This window comes from Thunnus albacares, chromosome 23 (assembly GCF_914725855.1).
Source record: "Thunnus albacares chromosome 23, fThuAlb1.1, whole genome shotgun sequence".
In the NCBI taxonomy this organism is placed as follows: Eukaryota; Metazoa; Chordata; class Actinopteri; order Scombriformes; family Scombridae; genus Thunnus; species Thunnus albacares.
The window spans coordinates 2395107-2415389 of NC_058128.1; the positions used below are offsets into that span (position 1 = coordinate 2395107).

At 39.6% G+C, this 20283-nt stretch overlaps 1 protein-coding gene across 1 annotated transcript in view; it reads left to right on the forward strand.

The window, feature by feature from the left end:
- Nucleotides 1-807: 807 nt before the first annotated feature.
- Nucleotides 808-20283, forward strand: part of LOC122975241 (receptor-type tyrosine-protein phosphatase beta-like) — a 44261-nt gene continuing 24785 nt past the window's right edge. Inside the window, exons 1-18 of the mRNA XM_044343582.1 lie at nucleotides 808-1212; nucleotides 4813-5236; nucleotides 8648-8785; nucleotides 10074-10214; nucleotides 10305-10565; nucleotides 10661-10945; nucleotides 11712-11828; nucleotides 11947-12093; nucleotides 12463-12580; nucleotides 13351-13496; nucleotides 15844-16110; nucleotides 16849-16907; nucleotides 17388-17592; nucleotides 17716-17813; nucleotides 19018-19183; nucleotides 19294-19424; nucleotides 19633-19780; nucleotides 19878-20147. Coding sequence (XP_044199517.1) covers nucleotides 1147-1212; nucleotides 4813-5236; nucleotides 8648-8785; nucleotides 10074-10214; nucleotides 10305-10565; nucleotides 10661-10945; nucleotides 11712-11828; nucleotides 11947-12093; nucleotides 12463-12580; nucleotides 13351-13496; nucleotides 15844-16110; nucleotides 16849-16907; nucleotides 17388-17592; nucleotides 17716-17813; nucleotides 19018-19183; nucleotides 19294-19424; nucleotides 19633-19780; nucleotides 19878-20147 — 3187 coding nt within the window. The 5' untranslated portion in view covers nucleotides 808-1146. The remainder of the gene's footprint in view (nucleotides 1213-4812; nucleotides 5237-8647; nucleotides 8786-10073; nucleotides 10215-10304; nucleotides 10566-10660; nucleotides 10946-11711; nucleotides 11829-11946; nucleotides 12094-12462; nucleotides 12581-13350; nucleotides 13497-15843; nucleotides 16111-16848; nucleotides 16908-17387; nucleotides 17593-17715; nucleotides 17814-19017; nucleotides 19184-19293; nucleotides 19425-19632; nucleotides 19781-19877; nucleotides 20148-20283) is intronic.

The following is a 20283-nucleotide window of genomic DNA, read 5'->3' on the forward strand; positions in this document are numbered from 1 at the left end:
GTCATACTTTTAATGGTGTCGATTATCAAAATGTCCTCCAAAGTATCAACGGAATGGGTGTTTTTTTTGATTGTTTGTTTTTTTAGAATAATAGTTTCAAAAAATAAATTTAAGCACCAGAAAAAACAAAACGGGTAATGAGGAAAAAATTGAATAATTGAGTGGTGATCAGGAGAAAATGTGTTTATCTTGAGATTACAAGATAATTAACCAATGATCATGTCAATAAATTATTCATAGAAATAACAGCACAAAAAATAAGCAAGCACCACAAAAACAAAATAACAAAATCTCTGCAAACCACATTCCTCTTGTTTTATTTAAGACCCAATAAGACATAATTGTAAAGATTAATTTGAAAACTCTTAAATATTAGCAGCGATATGACTAATATTGCAAACCAGAAACCAAAAGCAAAAGAAGGGATGCATGTGGAGCCAAAACTAAATTTACACCTGAGAAGCAGTAATGAAGCCTCATCAAAAGACGACAAGAGAAAAGACACAGAAAGTCCGCAATGATCCCGTCTCAGTGGGAATAAATCAAACATTTGTCTCTATTTATAACATCTACCTCTGCTGTTAGTGCAGCTAGGTGTGCTGCTATTGTAGTGCAGGACTATTTATAGCCGTCATCCAGTTAGGAGTTTGTAGTTGTGCCTTTGCAGTGAGTCACAGAGCTGTTGGCTTGATTGAGGAAGTCCGTTAGTGACTCCCAACCTCGACACTATAGAGTCTGACTGAGAGACAGACAGGCAGAAAGACAGACAGACAGACAGGCAGGAAGGGAGACGGGGAGGGAGTCCGGAGAAAAGGGAGGAAAGACTGAGTTTAGATCTGAAAGGTTTGAGATTAGGATGGACAGAAGACAAAGAAGAGACGACGGACAAAAGAATAAATATTAAGAAAAACTGAAAACATTTTTTTTTGTAGTTTTAAGGAAAAAAAGGATATTTAACTAGTTGTTTTCCAGCTGTTTTCTTTTCCAACAGAAGGATACTATTTCCTTTGACGACCACAGCGACAGCAGAGAAGGATATTTCCCGAAATCTAACTATAAGATAGTGAATATAAACGCACATCTTCTACCTCAGCCTCAGGATTATGGTGGTGTTTGCTCGGTCTGAGGATCTGAAGGAGGATAAAAATGCTGAAATGTAAAGTTCACAGTTATCTTTGGTGCCTGTGGTTCACCTCACTGCTGCTGCTCCAGGTGAGTCTGATCCCAATATATGTTTATGATCCATGTGGAAAATCAATCAATTAATGTCTATTTTTGTGCAATAATTGGTGAGAAAACATGTTATTTGAGAGTTTATAAGATTCACTTTTACATTTTACTTGAACATTAAGACACCAAAACTAGTAATGTGAGGTTTTGTTTCATGTGCACAACACTGCAACACAGTTCATTGCACTGAACATTCTGATTATTACATTTAGATCATTTTATATGTGATTTGCATGTTTGTTATATGGAGATGTATATATCAATATTGGAAAAAAATAATCCATATTAGTATCGTCATTGATTTAAACCATATCACCCAACCTGAATGTGCATTTGATCTGTGGTGGAAAAGGTATTCAATTTTCTTTGTTTGGGTCTTAAAAAGCATTAAATCAGTAAATGAAAATATTTCTCAAATCTTTGTTATTACAACAAGAAACTCAAATCTCAATATCAAAACAAAGCCAGTGTTTTCCTTAAGAAGTGAACAATAACATTCAGAATTGAATATTACATTTTTAATGTTTATATGATGTAAAACATGATGAAAATATAAACAAGACATTTTTTTTTCCATCGATTTTGTTTTGTTATGATTTTTACTCATAAGAGACTTTGTATATATGGCAACAAAATATCTAATTGTTTCTTGATTAATAAAGAAGATCAAGATGTTACATAAATCGCTGCCACTATAGCTGCAGAAACAGATGAGCTCATCTAGTCGTCATTTAAGGGCTTAAACACTCAATATTGTTTCTGTTAAGCACATATAGGAAGTAGGTTATTAGTAAGTGGACTGTTTGGTTAACCGAGGCGACACTGAAGATGTTGCATTATTTCTTATGAGGAAACTTTTTCATGTTGTTTCAGCCATCAGAGTTCCTGAGATCTTGTTCTCTATGTAAACAGGGATGAAGTCTTACAAAAATGATGACACCTCGTAGTTATGATTAAACCTCAGCGTTCACCAGAGATACTGTGAGAATTATTCTTTCTAATGTGGGAGCTGTTATCCCAAACAATTAAATATGCAGTATATAAAACTATTATGTGTCTGAGCTGCAAAAAATTATCAATTAACCTATCTCTTTTTTTTTTTTAAATTAATTGTTTACCCTGTAAAATGTTAGTGGTAAAAAAATTCAATTCACAAGGTGACGTCTTCAAATGTTTTGTTCTGTCCAACCAACAGTTTAAAACATGCGTGAAAAGCTGCAAACAGAGATCTGCTTGAAAATGACTAATGAATGACTAATCAATTATCAAAAATGATTGCTGATTAATTTCTTTGTCTAACACCTAATTGATTAATCAACTGTAGTTTCAGCATGAGTGATTCTGTAGGATTTGTAACATTTGTGACACTTGCTAGTGGTACTAGCCAGACAGCTGTGCATGTTGCTTAAAACTTTTAAAAAATATATATTTTTTATTGTCTTTGAACTTTGACTGTGTGTGATGTCAAACTGTTGATAGTACTGTCAATCCCACTGAGAATCAACACTGCTGCAGTGGTGGGGACGTATTGTTTTAGGGTACCAGTGAGACAATGAAATACAATCGATGAAGACCAGTTAGAGCTACAGATTAATGTGTTTATAGGTTTATCATTTATTTATTTCATTGTTTATTTAGCAGGTACAATGCACAATACATATATTGCACCAGATATCGCTAAAAGCTCATTTTTATCTGTAGTCGCTGGGCGGAGGCCACTAGTGACGCGCAGGTTACGAAGATAAAAGATCGGTTATAATAAATCATGAATTTATTCTGTAAAAAAAAAAAGTAAAAAATAGAAAAAATATACTGTACAAAAACAAGAACTAAGAAAACTAAGAATCAAACAAAAAATAACAACTACCCCAACTACTGCTGCGTTTCTTTTTGCCGAGCATTGGGCGGTGACACCCCCACTGCGCAAACACACCGCCGCCATTCAAATGAATGGGAGGGCTGCGTTTTTTCACGCAGAGCTGACGTTGGTCTGAAGACCCCCTTGGCGTTCGCCCAGCAAATCGGCCGATGCTGATTGCTGCTAAAATTCCGTCTCTTTTTACATTTCTATTTCTACATTGGCTCCCAGTCTTTGTGCTAAACTAGGCTAAACATGTCTGTACTGGACACACATATATGGTAGACTAGACTATTTCAAATTAGGATGAATGTAATCGTGTAATCGTTAAAAGCAGCTTGCAGGTTTCTTTATCTGTAAACGTCTGTCTCCGCTGGATCACTACTTCAGTATCCATGAACAACACTGATATTTATGCAGTTTCATTCGTCATTTCCTTCTCTTCCTGTCTGTCTATCTGTCTCTCTCCTCCCAGCAGCATTGTCGCCTCTGAACTCCCTGAACTCCTTTATCAGTGACAAATTATTTAATGTTTTTGTTCTAATTTCCTGTATTAAAGGTTATAGTGCTCAGAACAACCGGGGTCTGTCACCAACTGTATTATCACTTAAGTCACACAGGGTCAAAGGTCGGTTGAATGTTTGAACCCAAAACATCGATTAAAAGACACACTGCAGTTAGAGTTCTTTAAATAACCGCAGCTGATTAACTACCACAGCAGTCCATTTGATGCTTTCTTGGCACCAACAGAGAAGGTCCATTGTTTTTTGGTTTTAAGGATTTTAACTAAAAAATTAATCACACTTTTAATTTTTATATATTTTAAACAATACAAATTCAAACAATAAAATGTTTGCCTTGTTTGAAACCAACATTTAAATCCAACAGTGTCTACTTTAACATATGTAAAGCAAAAAAATAGGAACAGAGCAGAACAGGCAAACATTGATTATTCTGGTCAGACAATAGACATCAGTTAGTTCATCAAAATACCTTTAAAACTATAAGCTGCTGCAGATTTTGGGTTTGTGAAGGAGCTAGTGGAGATAATAAAAACAAGACCCAAGTTCAAAATAAAATGTTCTCTTGAAGGACGAGTTCACAGTTGTTCAAGTGTGTCTTAAACCAACAGTCAGGAGCCCAAATGAACATTAAAGCTGTTTTTCTTGCTGTAATCATTCCTCCTGTTCATACTGACCATTAGAAGATCCCTTCATAATGACCTTACAATGGAAGTGATGGAGGACAAAATCCACAGTCCTTCTGTGCAAAAATGTATTTAAAAGTTTATCTGAAGCTAATATGAAGCTTCAGCGTCCAAATGAGTCAAATCAAGTAGATATCTTTCAACGTTACAGTCTTTTTAGTGCCCTCTTTTTGTTACTATACTTCCACCTGCAGCTCAACAGGGAAACACTGTCCGAGGAAACACAAAGAGGGAATTTGATGCTAAAAAGACTGTAAATGTGTCAGATATCCACTTGATATGACTAACTCAGACTGATGAAGCTGAATAGAAGCTTCACACAGACTTTTAAATGACTGTGTGGACACACTGTGGATTTTGGCCTCCATCACTTCCATTGAAAACACATTTGAAGGATCTTTTAATATCCAGTATGAACAGGAGGAATGATTACAGCGAGGAAAACCTCTTTCACTGTTACTATGGACACCTTTGAAGTTCTTCATCTAACTGATGTTCGTGTCTCGTCTCTTGTCAGGATCTGAGCAGTGCAGCTCCCACAGAGGATCAGTCTGCTCCATGTAGCATCTTTGTTTCTGAACCAGTGTCCAGTCTGGACTCCATATCACTGACAGTGAACACACATGGACGGGATTGCTCCTTCACCATGACATCTCCGGACACCGGAGCAGACGGCGCAGAATGCAGGAGACGAAGAAGAGGAGACGAGGAGATAGAGACTAATGATATCGGAGGAAAGGAGCGAGGAGAGGAGAAGCGGGAAGAGACAGTGGTGAACTATCTGGGAACCAACCAGCTAGGAGGTGAGGATGGAGGGAGCAAGGACGCAGGAGGCGACTTCTTCACCTGTGTGTTGGATCAACTGGAGCCTGGAACTGCCTACCAGCTGCAGGTTCAATCCCAGAGCGACAGGGAGACGGCCAACCTCACCCTGCACACCCGTAAGTCCTGATTCAGTCTGTCCAAACATTTCCTCCCGTGTCCAAAATGAAGATTATCAGGTCTTATTTTAGTGTCGTTAGCTATTATCACCTCTGATGGCACAGTGATGCACATTTAGCTTGTCACACAACACAAAAAATATAAAAAACACACATGATTTGATTTACTGACAAAGTTCATTAAGGATAAAATGTTTTCTTTATTAAGTATTGTGTGTGTATCCACGGCCTGATATATCTTATTCCTCTGTTCCATAGACATGTTCCTTCATTATGAGGAGTTTGTTTAGAAACGGCTCCAGCGTTGAGTTTTCAGTCTCTGGAGAGTAGTTCTGTGTAAAGCTGTCGTCACTTTGGGCTGAAGTTCTTTGACAAATTTATAATGTAGTACAAAGTCAAGAGGTTGTGATACGTAGCACAACAAGCTAGCGAAGCTGTAAACAGAAACCGTGTTTCTGCACATGCTCAGTGGCGTCTGCCTTACACAGAACTACTCTCTGGAGACTGAAAACGTGACGCTGTTATTAGTCAGTGCAGTATGAACAGGAGGGACGATTACTGCGATGATTACACCTGACCTGATACACGCTTGACGAATTGTGAATCTATCCTTTTTAAAAAAAACCTGCTAACACTTGTAATGTCTACCTGAAGAGTTAAAACAGGTAAAAATAAGTTATGTGAGATACTAAAGGTCAGTGTGCCTCGAAAGATAAGAACGCACACACACACACACACACACACACGACAGTAAAGTGTTTTGCATTGCTGAGAAGGTTACTGTCGGGACTCAGTTGGGTGCAGTAACACCCTGTTTCCCAAACACACGCTAACACACACCCTCACGCCCTTTCCCAGTGCTTCCCACAGAACAAAGAAACAATGGAGGCAGGAAATGGCTGAACCCTGAGCTCTGCCCACGATGGAAATACACACTGAGGGTCCAACTTCTGTTCTGGACGCCCGCCAGTGTTGAGACACACACACACACACACACACACACACTTTTACTGCTCTATCACTCTCTCTCAGCAGGGCAGTGGTTCCTGTAGCTAATCACAGAGCCGCAGAGAGGGGAAGCTACATGACATTAGCTCTCACACACACACACACACACAAAGACTCAACATGACAAGGAGGTCGTGTCATGTTCTTTTACTTCAAAAGAGGTCAAAACCGATGGAAACAATAGAGCAGAACAGAATATTTGACTAAATATTGTGAATAGGGTGTAAACTTCTGGCTATTTAACCTCAAACGTCTCCGACCTGAGCAGTAGCATTGCTAACTCTTACAGGTACAGGTGTGTTCAACAGACACAAAATACAAAAATAACCTTCAAGTTATTCAGCTGTTATCTTAATCAATATTCCAACTTCCTCCTCAGCCAAGAGGAAAACATTTTTTATAACATGTTACAGCAGCACAAGAAACAGGTAGGAAAAAGATAAAGAACTGTTAAAAACACGTGATGTCGTAGCCAAAAACCTTCCAGCCATGTGACCTCAGCGCTCAGTGATTTGCTAACATTGTGCTCCGTAGCACCAATAGGAAGCATAGCGCTGCAGCACATCAGTATATTAGTTACCTGGATGTAACTCCAGTTCTACCAGTACAGGCTGGACAACAAAAATGAGTGATTTGCCCATTGTAGTTGTTTATTTTGATTCATAACTTTAAAAAAATAATAATTTTAGCGGTGAGATTATGTTTTAAAAGCAGCAGATCAACCATTAATTAATTGTTGTTTTTTTTTACTTGTAGATAAAAGCACAAGTATAGTTAATAGTTAAAACTACAGTGAAAAGCCTCCACGAACTAGTAAATAAGGTCTGTAGTTGGGCGAACATTGTGTTGATGTACAACTTTTTCTCTGGAATAAAAATGCGTTCTTTCAGGGGCATCGATGCTACAAATAGGACGGTGGTGTGAAGCGTTGCGGGGCGGCTGTTTTAACGCACTCAGAAAGCTTTACCAGAACCACAGACAACATACAACTTCTCCTCTTTTATTGGTGTTTTAGTGCCTTTAAAAAAAACATGGAGGACAAGACCTCTTGTTGTCTGTCTTCCTCGGATCAGATCTTGTGTGTCCGCTGCAGAGACATGTTGATCATAAAGAGAGAAGATTTCCACGTTGCGTTCCAAACTGCAGGACTGTTCCTTTAATGTGATTTATCTGTGTCGAACATGTTTCAGTTCAGGCAGCAGGAAGGTTTTTTTTCAGCAGGAAAAGGATCCATCACTTCAATCTGTGGCCTTGTCATCAAAGTCTGAGCGCTGTAGGAGTCCAGTTCACACACACACGCACACTCAAAAACACTCCTACTCCCGAGTTTTTTTTCCCACAATGCCTCTCTCAGTGGTCTAACTGGTTCATGTGTATGTTTGTGTCACTGTGTCGCCAGTGGTGCTTCAAACCTGAGGTCAAACAATATTATCAGGCTATGACATCTCTACCCTGTGAGCCACACTGAGACAAACACCAAGTGTCTGGTCTGCAGCTATTTTCAGTCTGATGTTTCTGCCTCCATCATCACTCACTGAGTTTTAAAGCGGCTATAATCGATATTTTATATAGTGATATACAAGCTGTCAGTGTGTAATGTGTTGGTTGTGGCTCGTAGTGATGAATCAGCTCCTCTCGGCTTTACGGAGCTTTATAGTGAGTTTCAGCTCATTGTTTATCTGTCCGGCTGCAACTTTACTGTTCTGGTTCACTCTCAGTGTCTCATAGCGTCGTTTTCAGAGTAAAAGCTGTAAAAAGCCGCTGTTCACTACCTGCTCAGCACCAAACAGACACAGTTAGCTGTAGACTAGCTGGTGAACATAGTGGAGCATTTAGCAGCTAAAGAGCCAGATATTTCCCTCAGGAGTTGGTAGAGAGCAAAAACAGAGCTAAAAGAGAGTGAATATTGGACAGAAACACGACTCCAAATGAATGATAATGTTGCTCCGTAACTGCTGGATGTGGAAATAATTTGCTAACAAGCTCAACATATCAACTTAAAAGGTGATGATGTGTCAGCGTTGTGTTCATGACTTGTTTCTCCTGAGAACTAGTGTTAATGCAGGTTTAAGTTTATGATTTTAGATGAGTTTCACTTCATATAAATACATACATGTACAAAACACCTGTGGTTGAGTCCAGTTTCTCATTTATATAGTGACATGAATTCCCATCTTTTCATGTTTCCACTCAGTGGGATCCAGTAAAGATTCATCAGAGTCGACAGAAACAGTTTCTGTGATTTCCTTTAAATCAAACTGGAAACAGTTTCTGTGGATTTAACACATCAGCTGTCAGCTTCACACCTTGTTCTGTAGCTGACAGTGTGTGTGTGTGTGTGTGTGTGTGTGTGTGTGTGTGTGTGTGTGTGTGTGTGTGTGTGTGTGTGTGTTTTTGTATCAGGGCCGTCAGCAGTGAGCGGCCTGGCAGTGACCTCCAGGACTTGCAGCAGCCTGGGTCTCTCGTGGCAGGCCGGCCCCGGCAGGACGCAGCGCTTCAGGCTGCAGCTGCGGGAACGTCCTCAGAGTCCGGATCAATCAGGTACATCTGTCATGTTTTTACCCCCGACAGGAAGAACAGCTGTCGGTCAGCAGGAGAGCTTCTCCCGTCAAAAAAAAAAACCAAAGAGACAAAACATCCACGAGACACGAGACAGTCAGTCGGCTTTAACTGCTGCACACGTGTGCTGTTACATGAACCATTTATAGTGACAGGATGCCTTTATATTATGTATTAATTATTTGCATGAATTCATCTTTTAATAACCCAGAATCTGATCAGAGTGTCTTTTGAACACTGGAAATTATTTATTAGGCTAAATGTTTCAGGGAAAAAGGAAATTATGCAACTCATATCAAACCTGGAATTGAAATGACAAAATATAAAAATGTGTTTAAAACGTGTTTCTTGCTGACAGACAGACTCTTCCTGACTTTAATTTTATCCATAATAACATCTCATGAAAAGAAAAAATCTTTCTAATAAATGAAGAAAGTTGTTTATGATTCTTATGTTGATCAGAGCAACAATTAACAGATTTTTAACTAGACGATGAATCAGAAAACACGTCGATATGAAACCGCCGTGATGTTGTGACGCATCAGATCAGTCTGATCAGCCGCAGCGTCCTCGCTGCCTCTGAGCAGAAACAAGAGCTTCGAGACGGCCTTTAAAATGGCGGACCAGAACGACTTCCTGTTCCAGGGAGGAGCGAGGAAATATCAAACAAGAGACTTGAGATGAAGAGGTTAGGGCCGTGTGCATGTCGCCTGAGAGGCGAAAAAAAGGGAAGAAAATAACTTGGCTACTGCTTTTAAAGTTTTAATAAAGGAGACTCAGATGAACATGTTGAGATTTCGATGAACTCAGAGCTTCTGTCATGTGGATTTTGGCGGTTGGATAGTGAGAGGAAGTCGTTTAGACAGATTAAAGTAAACGAATCAAACTGAAACTAAAAGTAATGTGGATTAAAATAGGATCCTGTCACCAGTGGAAATTACACCCTCGATCAAAGGTTAGAACGAAATAGAAACCTCATAAAGGTTTGAACCAAAAGTTTATCTCTTTTTGAAATCATATATAGACAATGAAACACTTCTATGAACCAGGATGTACACTGTTGCACAATCAACTGTGAATTTACTGACTGAGCAGACGGGAGTATAAACCCTGTAGTCTTTAATTAAAGAGGCAAATCTTGTACTTGTACTCTACATTTACTGTATCTGAGAGTTGATCACATTCAAAACTTTACATTAATCACTAAGCTCATAAAATGCAGCTATAATCCTCCTTTTTCTTTCTTTTTTCCCCTCCTGTGTGTCTGCAGGTGTGCTGATCAACGAGACGCTGGAGAGCACGGCGACGCAACACACGCTGGTCAACCTGACGCCTGGACGGCTGTACAACGTTACCATGGTGACGGAGGCAGGCGGTCTGCAGAACAGCAGGACGATCGAGGCTCGGACAGGTAGAGAGAGAGAGAGAGAGAGAAGGGAGGAGGGAGGGAAGGTAGAAAGAAAGGAAAGAAATGTTAATATCTGAATCTCTCTGTCTTTAGTCCCCGCGGCTGTCTCCAACCTCACCGCCGATTTCAACAACAGCACGAGCTTGCGGTTGTCGTGGCAACAGCCAGAAGGTGACCTGGAAGCACTCACGGTCACCCTCTCGTCCAATGACTCGAGCCGGTGGGAGACGACCCTTCCTGGGGACGCCGCCCAAGTCACCGTCGATCAGCTGACCCCCGGCTCAGCCTATCAGGTTGCTGTGATGTCAAAGAGCGGCAGGCTGACAAACCAATCAGAAATCACCGCCAGAACAGGTGAGATGATGATGATGATGATGATGATGATGCTCTGTAGTGTTGTTTTTTTTCTTTCCTTTCCTTGTCTTTACTCTATCTTTGTCTTGTCTCAGCTCCAGAGGCGGCGTCTCTCCTCTCCCTGTCTCCCTCCTCCTCCTCCTCCTCTTCCTCCTCCGGTGGCCTCCTCCTCTCTTGGTCGTCCCCCGCCGGCCGCTGGGAAGGCTACAGGTTGTTCCTGTTCGACGGTTCCCAGCAGTTAGTCAGCACCGCTCTGGACAGGGAGGCTGTGAACTTTAGCTTTCCTGGGACGGGACTAACGCCTGGAAAGCTGTACAGAGCTGTGCTGAGAGTAGAGAGCGGAGGACTGATGGCTGAGAGCAGCTGTGAGGGATCAACAGGTGAGATGAAATATATGTCAGGAAATACAGAAACATGATTAAAGAAATATACAGTAAAAAAAAATACTGTACACTACTGCAGGAAGAAGAGATCGAAACTGCAGAAATATGTAGAGGAAATATACATTACATCACTGCTAAAATGCAGAAACATATCTACAGAAAATGCTTATTACTGCAAAAACATGTATATATTTTACTATTCAAATACATGACAGAAAACACACAAAACTGCAGAAATATAGTGAATGATAGAAAAATGCATAACGGCATTAATACAGTACATGACTGGAAATGTATATAGCTGCTGATATAGATAACAGAGATTACAGAATGGAAAATTTATACAACTAGATATTACTAATATATAAACTACTGCACCAATATACTGTATATCAGAAAATGTATTTTACTGTAGAAATATATGGCAGAAATACAATGACGCATAACTACAGAAATATGATAAGAAATATATGTTACTGCCAAAATATATGACAGAATATAAACTGAAAGTAATTATATATTTGTGCAGAAATATATGATGGCAAATATATCACTTACTAAAATACAGAAACATAACTACAGAAATATGCTAGTAAATTAAAAATGTAAAAAATAAAATATATATTACTGCATAAATAAATGAAAATACATCCACTCCATTACTGAAATCATTACAGTATTTAAAGATGAAATTGCCGCAGAGGGAATCTGAAAAGGCCTGAACCTGAACACCGTTGAGTTCAGATCTACTGTCTCTCTGCAGCTCCTGCTCAGGTGTTGGACCTCCACATACGACACTCGGACGAGACCTCGCTCAGCGCCATGTGGAGCCACGCCCCCTCGGGGTCACGTGACAGCTACTTCCTGACAATTCGCCACGGTAACCATTCGGACCACCTCAATCAGATTTAAAAATAAAAAAAGGTTATTTAGCAGTGATTTTAACTCTCTGATATATTTTCATCATTATTATAATTACTGCTTCCTGTATCTGATAGATAATGTCACCATGGATACCAGAGAGGTGGAGCCTAACATGAGGGAGTGCACGTTCAATGTTCTCACACCTGGGAGACGGTACACCATCACCGTGACGACCAGGAGCGGGAAACAGAACACCTCTGTGTCTTTGGAGGGAAGGACAGGTGAGGTCTTTATTATTTTAGCTTAGCATGAACGCTAATCTAAAAAAAAGTATAAATAATAAAGTAGTGTAATGATTTTCAAACTCAGCAATACACATAATACAGCATTATATTTAAATTTAAACCTTTTAAAGTTCAAATTTGAAAGTTGAAATCACTTTAAAATAGTGAATAAAAGACAAAAATGAGCATCTGAGCCTTTTTAGTTTGTAAATGTGCATTATGTATTCAGACAGTTATTAGCTAAACTGATATAAAACCACTGTCCTCACATGCATGTATCTCAACTGTACGGTGTGTGTGTGTGTGTGTGTGTGTGTGTGTGTGTGTGTGTGTGTGTGTGTGTGTGTGTGTGTGTGTGTGTTGCAGTTCCCATGGCGTTGAGTACCATCACCCTGAGTAGCTCTGGAGTCGACAGCCTTCAGGCATCGTGGCAAAAACCACCGGGAGACGTGGACTCGTACACGTTGACCCTGCTGCAGGACAGGTGTGTGTTTCTAAACCAGGAAACTGCAAAGATTTTAGAAACTCTTGTTCATAAGACTCATAAGAAATAGATGTCAGTTCCATCTCAGCACATCCAGAGCAGAGGCAAGTTCAGGATGCGGTTAGCCTAGCTTAGCACAAAGACTGGAAGCAGGGGGAAACTGCTAGCATATAGCTCCACAGAGAGAGAGAGAGAGAAAAATCTATTTTTTAACAACTTAAAAGCCGAGATTAAACGCTTATTCTTGACTTTGACATAAATAGCATTTGTCAAAAACAGTTTAGTAGCTTTTTCTTGAGCTTTCAGCTGTATCACACACTCTTCATCAGTAGATTAAGTTCGCCCACCTGTCATGGAAATGTAAATGTTAAAATATGTCAGTTTTTTAAGAGCTTTTTTAGGATTTGAGATTATTAGTGTTAAAAAATGGGCGACTCCATGTGTCGAGGAAGACTGTGTGATACGATTGAAAGCTTCAGAACAGCTACTAAGTGGTTCTCTTTGTTTGGTTAACCCACCAGTTTTAACAATGCTACAAAAGCTTTTTTTTTTTTTAAATGGTCATATATTTTGATAGCAGAGATGGGTCACAGATCTTTTTGTAACAACAGCATTTTAAACTCTATTCTTTGTAAAAAAAAATAATTAAAAAAAAGTTAAAAAAAGTTAAAATTTTTTTTAAAGTTCCGCTTTTGTTGCAGGAAAATAGCAAAAAAAAAAACAAGAGAAAATGATTTGTTAATTTACTAAACATTCCTCATGTTCCACAGCGTTGTGGTTCAGAACCGCAGCGTTCCAGCTGGTTCTTCTTCTCTGCTGCTGGCTGGTTTAACACCCGGCGCCCTCTACAGGCTGCAGGCCGCCACTGTCAGCGGTGGGGTTCAGTCTAAAACCACCAGCCTCGAAGGACGCACAGGTGAGCCGCTCCGACTTAAAATCATATTTAAACTTTTATTCCTCTGAGCTGATTTTTAGGATTTCAAAAAAAAAAACAACTTTATGAAATAAACGTATAAATTAATGAATAATTTAAACTCAACCCGGTGACATCATGAAATAAAACTGTTGAGAAAAAAATGCCATTACAAAGAAACACAAACAGTCTTTTCTTTCACCAAATTCCCAGAGGTTAAAGCTCCGGTTATCCTCCTTCTACAGACTTCATTGTTTAATTGATGAAAAGATTAAAATCTGTTTTTCTCACAATGAAAAAAAGTATTAACACAAATATGACAAGTGGAAGTTTGTTTTCACCAGAGACTCAAACGGCGACTGTTGTTACTGTTTAAGACTTGAGAGAAAATGTGGAGAGTTCACAACACACACAAACACACACAAACACACACACACTGTTACGTAAGACTGTTTGATTGGCAGTCAGGCTCTTATTGTGTGACAATATTCCCATGCAAGACTTGTGTTGTTTCCCCTCGAGCACATTCAGCTGCTGTTAACCGGAAAAACTCTCTGACCTCCTCAACCGAGCGAGAAACAAACCTCCGACAAAACAAGAACGCTAAAAAAGTTAATATTGAGATTATGATGAATATAGTTTATTTTTGTTAGAATTGTCATTGTGATTATGGCTTTTCTTCCCATGACTGATAACAGTAGATTCATCTGTTATTGTTTTCAGCAGTGCTGTAAAGTTAAAACAACTCGGGAGAAATGTTAATACATTAATACGAGATGTTGTCAATGTGGACGATGATGAAGAGGAAGGATTTTGGAGGAAGAGTGATACATTATATGTATATAAAATAAGTTTGAACTGCGCTAACAGGGTTGACTCTGATACTTCAGCCTCAAAACGTGGTTCTCACTGCTTGTAAAACATCTCCCCGTATGATTTCACATCGATTTAATTGGAATTTTCAGTAGCTGTTGTCTTTTCCATTTTTAAAGTAATAACATATTTATTTTCAAGGCACAAAGAATAATTTCATGGGCAAGTTGTTATTTCATATTAGTTGAATTTAATATACCGTTATCACTATAAGCAATGTGAAGTGGCTCTTAATCTTTGCAGTAGGACTTAATGAGTGAAGTGAATTTGTAGCTTCCGTTTACTATTATTTACTATTCCGTTTATTGACAGCTAACTTGGATACAGCAAACATGCACAACATGCAGGAGCCAATCAGAGTCCAAGCAGCGACCTGATGATCTCCCTCAAAGAATAAATGGCTGCTTTAACGCTGACTAAACTTGTATGAGATTCAATTTATATCGATTATGTCTCTCAGACCACGACTCATCTTCATTTTCCTGCTGCTTTCAGTTTTGTCTCCACAAAACAATCAAGCAGAAAGTTTGTTCCTGTCACACTGGAACTGATGATATAACTTAATCTATGCATCATGTATGTAAATAGTTTAATATCATAAAAACAGTATCGACATTTGACATTTTTAATAGTTAAATACGGTGGCCCTGAGGTGCAAAACACATTACAGTAAACACGACATTTCATAAGACGGAGTCATTAAGTTGTTATTCTATATTTTTAAAAAGTAATTACAAAACGTAGCTTATTATAGTAATATTAGCCTGCTTTTACTTTGCATTAAACATTGTATTTTGGTGTGAAAACCATAACTTTTACTATTAGAGTTATAACTAATATTTCAAGTTCAGTGTAACTTCTGCACAACGTGTGTGTGTGCGTGTGTGTGTGTCTCAGTAAAAGTGTGTGTGTTGTGATAACATCAGAGAGTTTTTAGAACAATAGCTTAAATGCCAAAAAGGAGGTCTGGAATGTTCCACACACACAAAGACACTCCCAATACCCTGCTCAAAGGCTTCCTGCACACACACACACACACACCTTCCTGCTCAAAGCACCTATTGTGTTACTATATAATACCCCAGTTATTTTCAGGACAGACTGTGTATTTGTGTGTGTGTGTGTGTGTGTGTGTTATGCCAACCAATTAGCACTCTGGTTGGCAAAAACAAAAACCAATCCCGCCGCCAGCCCCCCCTCTCCTCTCCTGGGGCGTTGTTTCAGGAAACGCCAAGGTATGGCAAAGTGACATGACGTCATAGAAATACTCAATGATGATGGGATTTGAAAAATATGAACTCACCCAAAACTTTATTGAACAGCTGAGTCTCTTCTACTGGCCGGATACACTGACGTGTTTAGATAAATAAAGGCCGGTCTCAGGTAGAAGCCGGTAGATGAATTGTTTTATTTAATTTAAAACTCTTCTTTTCTAATTTTTAAACTTTAATAACCACCGGTCATATTTTACTTTCAGGCCCGGCATCGGTCTCCGAGGTAACCGTCACTAACGGCGGCAAGTCGGACGCTCTGCAGGTGTCATGGCGTCCCGCGGTGGGCGTGGTCGACAGCTACCAGGTGCGTCTTCAGGACGGGAGTCGAATCGTCCACACGCTGGTCGTGTCCCGCTCCTCACCACCAGAGGGCTCCTTCAGCTCGCTGGTCGCCGGGCGGCTGTACTCGGTCTTCATAGTGACGAGGAGCGGCGGCCTGGAGAACGCCACCACGGTTCAAGCCCGGACACGTAAGACATGAGATAGACTTGAGTTTAAACATAAATATATATTTAATTTAACTTCTAGTTCACATGAGTTCATGTTTGTTCATTTATTTACTTCCTCATGCTCCAATTATCATATAATCTGTGAGTCAGTGGTGGAAAGTAACTAAGTACATTTAACCAAGTACTTAACTTAAGTACAGTTTTGAGGTACTTGTACTTTACTTGAGTATTTCCATGTGATGCTACTTTCTACATTTCAGAGGGAAATATTGTACTTTCTACTCCACTACATTTATTTAACAGCTTTAGTTACTTTTCAGATGAAGATTTGACACAATGGATAATATAACAAGCTTTTAAAATACAACACATTGTTAAAGATGAAACCAGTGGTTTCCAACCTTTTTGTCTTTTGACGTCTTACAAAAAGCAGTGTGTAGTCGGGGTCACATTTCACATGTCTATGAGTTGTTAACAGCTCCACCAAATAGTGATTTTAGACCAAACCACTACTTTTACTGCAATACTTTAACTACATCAAGCTCATAATACTTATGTACTTTTACTGCAATACTTTAACTACATCAAGCTCATAATACTTATGTACTTTTACTGTAGTAGGGTTTTTCATGCAGGAGTATTTTTACATTGCTGTATTGGTATTTTTACTGAGGTAAAGCATCTGAGTATTTCTTCCTCAGAGAGTAATGATATGAAACATGTCTTTCAGTATTATTTTATATATTTTCTGTTTTGCAGAACCTGCCACTGTGCAAAACCCAACAGCGGTTCACTCTGCAAGAGACGACTTCCTCAAGGTGCGTTTGTTTCAGGAGTATAAGAACTTAGATTATACAACATATTAGTGAAGTTAAGGTTGAGATGTTTGAGTATAAATGTCTTTATCAAGACTTGTTTCATTTACAAACACGGTCTCATTTTCTGCAGAATCACTTAATTGATTTGTTTTTGGTTTTACTGTCATAGAGACTAAAGAAACCAGCAAAAATTCACACTTGAGAAGCTGAAATCAGAATTTTGACATTTTTTTAAATTATAAAATGACTCCAAGCAATTAATTGATTATCAAAATAGTTGGCGATTAGTTTAATAGTTGGCAACTAATTGATTAATCGACTAATCGTTGCAGCTCTACTTACTGGTCAACATTGACATGAACTCAAACATTAATTGATCGATCGTGCATTTCTTTGATAAAATTATGTTTGCAATATATATTATCATATATTATAATATATAGCAGTAGTAGTACGAGCAGTATTGTGTTGTGTGTTCAGGTGTACTGGCGTCATGCAGCTGGAGATATGGACCGTTACGTGGTTCTGATCCATTACAACAACAGCATGCTGCAGAACAAGAGCGTCTCCGCCGGACACAACGAGTGCGTCTTCTCGTCCCTGACGCCCGGGAGACTCTACACCGTCACCGTGGAAACCTGGAGCGGCAGCTACGTCAGCAGCGTGTCCACCGATGGACGCACCTGTGAGTCTGAAACCAGAGAAACTAGAGCAGTTATCCAGTGATGATGTGAAATTGATGTGTTTTTGTGTTTTGTATCCGTTTTTTTTATTGGTGATTTTGAGTCAAAGTTTTGTTTTCCTTCAGTTCCAGCAGCTGTGGGCAATCTGTCGCTAGGCAACACAGGAACAGGCGATCTGACTGTGACCTGGAGTCCCGCCCCGGGAGATGTCGACCACTATGAGGTGTTTACTATATTTTTTTTTACATCATCTGGTACTAAAGAAATAAGTGTTTTTGAGCAGTTTTTCTTTTTAACCAGAATGAGACAAATTCATGGAGGGTTTTTATAGTTTCCTGTGTGCTGATCAGTGAACTTAGCTTAGCTTAGCTTAGCTTAGCTTAGCTTAGCTAAACTAGCATCTTGACTGTATATGTGAGCAAACAGCATGAAGTCATTTTAAAATAGTTAAATACTCGTTATCTGATGCTGATTTAACACATCAGATTTCTTTAATAGTAACATTTTTGACTTAAATCTCAGGTTTAAATCTGTATCTTCAGCATTTAATGCAGTTATAAGTAGACATTCGGACATTTGAAGAAATAATAAAACATATGTTATATAATTACAACTGTGTTTCATTATATTTTATTTATTATCTGTTTATACAGCAGCAAAAACTTACAGGTGTCTACAGGTGTTTATATTCTGATTATAAATGCTAAATATTGGGATAAATGTGGTAACAATATGTTTCATAGATTTCTGCATAATCACATATAAAATGATTGAATGGATGCTGGATGCAACGATCTGTGTTCCACTATTATACTTTACATCAGAAAAAGCATAATAAATCATTTTTAATTAGTGTTTACTTGGAATTATTACAAAACAACTTTTTAACATCATGATACCATCATGATATGATTCTACTGACCAACTCTATCACACAGTGGTTTTAAGTTTAAGTTTATTAAGATCAGATGTTTGTCTTACTTCTATCTTAGAGACATTCAAGAATTAATGTGAACAATTTCTCATTTCAACATCTTCAGACTGCATGTAAAAATATAAGAAAGGTGTCCGACTGAAGTTAAAGGGGGAAAAATACATAAATGATACTGTTTACATGTTTAAACTGACAATTTCCAACATTTTCACATAAATAAATAAATAAATAAACACTCTTCAGAGTACTTTCTACTATCTCTACTTCTCTATATTGAAGTTTTTATGGATATTTTGGGCTTTGGTGACTCAAAAGAATATAATTTCCACTTACACAAGTACAAAATAAATATTATGACTATTATATATATGACTTCCTGCCTCTCAGAGGATGAACCTTTAGATCTTAATAACTCCAGGACTGTTCCTGTTTGGCTAATGAAAGCTGTGAGGTTTTGATCCTGTTCTTTAATGATCTCACTATTTGTCTCCAGGTCACTCTGCTCTTCAACGACACTCGTGTTTATCCTCCGGTCACGTTGGGCAGCGAGGTGCGACATCACCAACTGACCTCTCTGACCCCAGGACGGCTTTATAAGATTGTGGTGTCGACGTTCAGCGGTCCGTACCAGAGACCTCAGTTCATTGAGGGACGGACAGGTAGGACCACCGGTTATTCTTCCTCTATCAGGTTTAACACTTTGACTCTGCAAAAAAGTCCAGTTGTGGTGACTCCAGATTCCCCTCCACCTGGTTTCTGTCCTCTCCAGTTCCCAGTGCGGTAGGAAACCTCCACCTGGCTCCTCGGCCGAACCTGATGGACTCTGTGGGGGGGCTGGTGGTCTCCTGGACGCCTGGAGACGGAGACCTGGACATGTACATCGTCTCGCTGTCCTCTACGGTACGTCAGGCTGCACCATTCAGTATTTATTCAATATTCAATATCGTCAAGTCAGTTTATTTATAGAGATTACATGTAAAGAAACGTGGACCAATTATATAACTAGATGGTGAGGTAAACAAACAACAACATTAATAAAAGATGTTAGAGGAATCAGTGACGGACGTAATAATAGATGATATATTCTGTTGTCACTTCCTGTCTCTAGGACGGCGTCGTGGTCGAGACTCGTCCCGTCCCCAAACACGTCTCCTCCCTGGACTTCCTGGATCTGACCCCAGGCCACGCCTACACCATCACCGTCCAATCGCTGAGTGGGAAGCTGACCAATAGCAACAAAGCCACCGGCAGGACGGGTGAGAGACTGCTCGATCGATTGGATTGATTTAAATATAGAGATTCATGTTTGAGGAGAACGAATATTGATTATTGTTGATTGTCATGTGTTTCCAGCCCCGGCCAGAGTCACCGCCCTGCAGGCAGATAACGACCACACCACCCACAGCCTGACCGTCACCTGGGAGAGGCCGGTGGGCGTGTACGATGGATACAGCCTGCAGCTGTTGGACGAGGCTGGCGTCGTTCTGGCCAATCAGTCGGTCGCTGTGGAGAGTCGCAGCGAGCGGCTGGGCGGCCTGACGTCTGGGAAGTGGTACCGCATCCGCGTGGTGACACTGAGCGGCGGCGTCCCGTCGCTGGAGGCCACAGCAGAGGGACAAACACGTGAGTCAACACGTTATATCAGGGGTTTGGGGGGGAATCTTGCTCAAAGACACTTGGACATGTAGACAGGAAGAGCCTTACGACTCTGTGTCCGTCTTTACTGTAACTAAAGAAAAGGTCTCTCTGGAACTCTGCT